General features: G+C 31.1%; 1 protein-coding gene across 1 annotated transcript; it reads right to left on the minus strand.

Annotated features, from left to right (window-relative positions):
• Positions 1-1,158: 1,158 nt before the first annotated feature.
• LOC21405696 (probable xyloglucan endotransglucosylase/hydrolase protein 23) lies at positions 1,159-2,624 on the minus strand. Its single transcript, XM_024169859.1, has 3 exons — positions 2,313-2,624; positions 1,987-2,180; positions 1,159-1,643 (listed from the first exon to the last, which is right to left on the minus strand). The coding sequence occupies exons 1-3, from the start codon at positions 2,589-2,591 to the stop codon at positions 1,238-1,240; spliced, it is 879 nt and encodes a 292-aa protein (XP_024025627.1). The 5' UTR covers positions 2,592-2,624; the 3' UTR covers positions 1,159-1,237.
• Positions 2,625-6,206: the final 3,582 nt, after the last annotated feature.

Raw genomic sequence — 6,206 nt, forward strand, 5'->3', positions numbered from 1 at the left:
TTTTAAAAAAAATGTTTTTGAATTCACTGCTCGATGAGGCCTATTTTGAATCCACTGGTCGACCAATGGATTTCGTACTATTCTGTCACTGGTCAACCCGTGTCGTCCGGTTGTTACAGATTTTTGGATCCAAGACTTTTAAAACTCATTTTTCAAACCAAATTGTTTTAGAAAAATAATTTAATGTCATTTGTAAAACCAAATTGAGTGTGTGCAAAAGCCTAAATAAAGATTTTACAAATTAATAGTATGAAATCAAAATTAAATAGAAGACTTAGAAAAAGATATAACCTATCAACATTGTCTTGCTTGATTTTGTTTGCTCTTGACCTTTGATTCTTCTTCAATTCTTTAAGCTTTTAATTCCTTCTTAAATTTGTTGCATTTCTCACGCTTGAATGATCATGAACTTTACTTTTTTCAATCTTGATCAAGAGGTCATCTTATACTAACTTCCACTTGATTCAATTTATAATTAATAACAATTTACTAAAACATGACTCAAAGTAAATTAATTAGTAAATCAAGAATTATGTAACATGAAATTTATTAAACCTTGGGCCAACAAGAACCACCATTTTCCTAGTTATGCTCCTTAGCTTAAGGAGACATTACACAAGGATACTATTCTCATTTTAGAAAATGCGCCTGAAGTGGATCTTGGGCACTTAGATAAAAGAGAAGGAATATTCCTGTAATTATTCCTAACCAATTAAATCCGGTTTTTTACTGTGAGTCTGTGTTATGTTGTCGCTGTTTGTTTGTTAGTTGCTATTGTTATTTTTTTCTTTTTTGTTATTTTTTTTCCTTTATATAAGTGACTGTTTGTTATTATTGTTGTTGCTGATGTTTTTTTTTTTTTTTTTTTTTTTTTTTTTTTTTTCACTTTACGACCAATATTTAATTTAAAAATCTGGTTTTTGCGTTATTTCTTCCGGCGCACGTGTACTTTTGTGTATTACTAATATTTATTGATCTTGAGGGACATATGTAAAGGTTCCATTTAGTTCTGCTGATTTAAATTTTTAATTTGAATTAAAATATAATTTTATGTTAAAATTTTTTATTGTATTAAAAAAGTTAAATGTGATTCTTTTTAAGAACTTTTTACTGTAATAAAACTCAAATTTTAAATTTAAATTGGTAAAATAAAAGAACTATAGTGACAACAAAATAAATTATCTGATAGGTACAACAAACGTATAAAAACATTCATATGATCCCCCCTCAATATTCTTCAAGCCACCTTGCATTCTAGAGGAAAGCCTTGGGGAAACCTCTTAGCATCTGTGCAGTAATTGTAGATCATATAGTTCTTCTGCACCCATTTCAACTTCTCTTCACCGGCCGAATCCAACTCCTGAGATAGCCAGGAATTCGCACCGGAGGTCGAAGAAGAAGCGGAATGCGAAGAACAAGAAGAAGCTCCAGAGGAAAAAACACAAGCATTGGCCTTGAAGTTTCTGTAAGAGGAAGTGAAAGGTGCTTGGCTCCAATCTGTCTTGACCAAACCACCTCTTGTGGCCCAATCATCAGCATTCCAAAGACTCGAATATATTCTCATTGGCTGGCTCTTTGGATATGGGACTCCCATTGATTCCAAGTTCTTGAACTTTCTGATTGGAGTACCATCCACTGAGAAGCTGAAAAAGTGAGAGAAGTTCAAGTTGAGTTATAACCGGAACCCCTTAAGAAAAAAAAGTTGCCCATTTAATTTATTTATTCGAATTTTTCATTTGAGTTTAGATGTGATTTTATATGAGAATTTTTTACTGTAATAAAAGAATTATGTGGGACTGTTTTTGAGAGTTTTTTACTGTAATAAAACTCGAATCAGTGAAATGAACGGAAGTTTAATAGCTTGTTTGGTCATAGATTTGAACATAAATTCAAAAAAAAAAAATTGTGAAATTGATTTAAACTCTGGTTTAAAGCCACGAAACAAACAGGCTATAAGTACCGGAAATTCTGTTGATAGGCACTTACACAATGTGCTGAGGATTCCAAAGGATTGAGTAAGTGTGGAAATCAGCAGTTGGGTCAAACCATAAATAGAATTGTTGCTCTCTATTGCCTTTGCCTTGACTGAAGACATTAGTGTGAAGGATGTACGGGTCACCGCTCAGGTTACCCAAGAACTCAAAGTCAATCTCATCCCATGTCGACCCTTTTGATGATAACTGCAAAGAATATTCATACACAAAAAGAGCATAACTCATGAGTCCATATATATATACATTTAAAGAAGACTAACAGTACTCATAGGACAAATACTATTTAACAAAATATCCAAGTTATGAAGGAGAAGTTACATAGTAAGCAGTAACAGTGCCAGCGGAGTTTCCAGGAACAAGCTTGAGTTGCATATCAATCTGGCCGAAAAGATACTCATTCTTGGATTGAAATCCAGAGCCAGAGGCTTTGTCTAAAGATAGAGTAAGAAGTTCACCATTGTTAAGTATCTTAGCTCGGCCATCACCCCAAGTTATCTGAAAATCTTTGTTTAAATCACTAGCGAAAGTAAACGTAAAAGTGCAAAGAACGACACAAAGCACAAGAAGAAAATACTTTGCTGAATAAAGAGAAGCCATGAGAGGTATTTGTTTAATCTTTTATGTCACAAAATTTTGAATGCAAAAGATTGGAATTGATGCGTAATATGGCTTAACTAAGGTGATATTTATAGTGAGCCCATTGGTGGGAAAATATTAGAAAGGTGACGAAGTAGACAAGGAAGTTTCCAATATCTCAGCTGTAGCCAGTTGTTTGTTGGGCCTAGAGAAGTACCAAAGATTTTGCTTAAGTCAAAATCGTACTACCAAAGCGCAACCAGAGCGATGGGACTTGGTTTTATTATTAATAATAATGGAGGAGTTGTTGAACTTCAATTTGATCCTTTTGAATGCACTTTATACTTATCTTATTGCCAGTACAGCTCCAGCTAAGCAGTACTGCTGGAGCACATTTTTAAGAGGGTAAATGTAACTGTCGTTTTAACAGTTATATTTATTATAAAACAACTGAAAATAACACAAAAGATAAATCACAAAGCATAAAAAAAAGAGAGACAAGAAAAATATGAGAAACTATCATGTTATATTCTTTCATTCACTTGTAATAGGTGTGTTCAAAACAAGCTCATACAACTTCTATTTATAAGCTAGGAATCATGATTCAAGAGAGACTACATATTAAGGGAGGAATTATGAAGAGATAATACACTACATTAAGGGAATTATTAAGAAAAAAGACACAAATTACATGAGTTACATACAATATTAAGATGGGAGTTATGAAGAGATAATACACTACATTAAGGGAGGAATTATGAAGAGATAATGGGATCTAAATGAGAGGTTATAGAATACCAAGAGGTGGCATCTGCACTTAATTGATTTACAACACTTTCCCTTAGATGTCCACCTACTAAAGAATATGTCTCGTTAAAAATCATACTAAGAAAAAACCCTCTGGGAAAAAATCTTAGTGAAGGGAAAAATAATTCTTGTAGGATTTGCGTTTGGAACTGCTTCGTTAAAAACCTTGTGAGGAAAACCTAATAGAACAAAACCTATGCCAAGGAAAAAAGAGCACACTACGCAGTAGTCTCCCCTCATGTGAACATGTCTTCTTCAACAACAATAAAGATCTCTGAGTTAACGCGTATTGATCTTGTGCATCAATTTCTCAAATGTAGCTGCAGATCTGCCAAGTTGTCACTAGAACAAATTTGATGGACACCTAGTTCTCTTGTCTTCTGGAGTTTATACGTGTATATAAACTTCAATAAAATGTGCTTGATTATATCTTTTTAACTTAGGTTAAACAGGTTGCATCTCCTCGTATAACACCGTTAGAATCCTTTAACGACTGAACTTACCTCATATATTGCCAATATTTCAACATGATTCAAATGTTGTGATAAGCGTTTGATTTGTTGAGGGCTGAGATATAAAAATCCCACCATATGTAGACAAACATAATCAAAATAAATTTTTATCTGGTGTTCATGAAAACAATACTTGTTTAACACCATTGACAAAGACTGTTATATCAAGTCTTGTAACAAAATACAATAGTGCGCCAATAGCATTTAAGATATGGCACTTCCAGGTCATGAGAATGAAAATAATTCTCTTTCACATCAAATGATCAAACAACCATAATAGGGTTTATTGGAGGTGTTAAGAAGTGAGCATCCACATTAATAAATCTATTTATCGATAAATCTCCTCCTTGGACGTTCAACAGTTAATATGTCTCATTAAAACCTTACTAGGTAAAAATTCAGTGGGATAAAAATCCTAGTAAAGTAAAAAGAGTACAATATTCTCATTCTTATAATACGCTATTAAAATTGTTTCATTAAAAACCTTGTCAGGAAAACTCAGTGAAACAAAACCACGACTAAGGAAAAAAGAGTGCAATGCGAATTTATCACATTCTCATATAAATATCCATGATTGTTCTAATAGCCAACAATTTTATATTTAAATAATTAAGTTGACACATAATATTACTTGTAACTCAAGAAACTTTTCAGTTGACTATATAACCTTGAGTACCCTTAGTACTTTGCTAATATTTACATTATTGCTCTTCGAGAGATTATGATAAATTGGTTATCTTTGATGGATAGATCAAACAAACCATTACCTATATTTATTGTTCGATCGATCAAAACATAGTGCAGTAATCATTTTCAAAAAATTTATCTTCATGTAAGTACGAAATATTTTGCACCTAATAATCATTTATCATTCTATTTTATTCAATTATATCTCATACTATGAGATGCCAAATTAAATAATCAGGTAACATATAAACATTAAAATAATACCTTATCACATAAAGTTCTTTCGATATCTTCTCAAAATATAGAAAAAGTATGTTCTCATATCAAGTCATAAATCAACCAATAGATAACTTTTAATATACATGTTATCTATGAAAGTTCTTCAAGACTTTCTTTCACATAAGAGAAATTATGGATAAGCATTCTATTTAGTAAATCTCAATTTTCAGGTCTGAACAAAATTTTCTTCTAAGAGATTTGTCTTCTTAAATTTCTCTTATAGTCTCCTCAATAGAATTCGTAAAAATATCAAACCTAGTATTCTTTTCAGAAAAATCTATAAATAATAGCAAACCTAGCATGTTTGAGCTTATTATAAAGCAATGGAAAAAATAATTTGCTAACACTTCCATTCTTTATTGTAAAAGCAATATGGTACCATTTATATATAGATTGTATCTATTCACAAAAAGATCTTTGTGACATTTACAATAAAGCGCACAATTTCAATATATATTTTTCAAACAGCATAGAAAACTCTTTTTTTTTTTTAAACACATTTTGCAAACAAATTATAAGGTGTCATACTTAGTATACCAAAAACCTAGGATCGCATATATAATACCTCACATATAATATATAGGTTTCATGTCTTTAAATTTCTAATATTTTTAACTTTGGAGGTAAGCAAACATGTGGAGAACAAAATATTAGGCCTACTTGATCCAGAAGTATCTGTATAACACCATCAAATTTCAACAAAATGTATTTACCATTACTTATGAAATAAACAAGTGAATAAGTGTAAGATAATGACTGTGTAGAAAAAGAAAAAGAAGACATGAGATATACCGTCAAATTAATCTCGGATGTATAATCAAGGCCTTGAAGAAACCATATAAGAATATGATCATATATATGCACATACAAAAAAATCTATACAAATAATGCGAACAATCATTATGGAATCATATAATTTATACGTTATAATATCTTTTCTTTATAGACAGAATGGTCCTCATACCAACATCACCGACAAAGTTTTCAATACATTAGCGAAATATCAATAAAGGAAAGATGCTAGCAAGAAATTTATGGTATGGCCATTACGTATAAGAAATATTGCACTAAGAATTATGTAACATAAACAAGATTCTAGAATGATATTCAAAACATAGATTTAAGCATTATCAACCTTACAAGTATATCAATTTACTAATCTCCAAGTCCTGTAAAAACCCTCAAACTTTTTGTACAACAAATATGGTTAGAGACTCATACTGATAACGTATTATAAAACAAATGAAAATAGCACAAAAGGTAAACTACAAAGCATAAATAAAAGAGAGGCCAAAAAAAAAAATGAGAGACTATCATTTTATATTCTTTCATTCACTTGTAATAGGTGTGT

This window comes from Morus notabilis, unplaced genomic scaffold (assembly GCF_000414095.1).
Source record: "Morus notabilis unplaced genomic scaffold, ASM41409v2 Scaffold317, whole genome shotgun sequence".
Lineage (NCBI taxonomy): Eukaryota > Viridiplantae > Streptophyta > Magnoliopsida > Rosales > Moraceae > Morus > Morus notabilis.

Excerpts from the sequence above, each read along its gene's own strand:
- LOC21405696 (XM_024169859.1), bottom strand. The coding sequence starts at position 2,591 with ATGGCTTCTCTTTATTCAGCAAAGTATTTTCTTCTTGTGCTTTGTGTC. Across the intron at positions 2,181-2,312 it reads GCACTGTTACTGCTTACTAT|TTATCATCAAAAGGGTCGAC; the intron begins GTAACTTCTCCT and ends TATTCTTTGCAG. Across the intron at positions 1,644-1,986 it reads TGGAATCCTCAGCACATTGT|CTTCTCAGTGGATGGTACTC; the intron begins GTAAGTGCCTAT and ends TCACTTTTTCAG.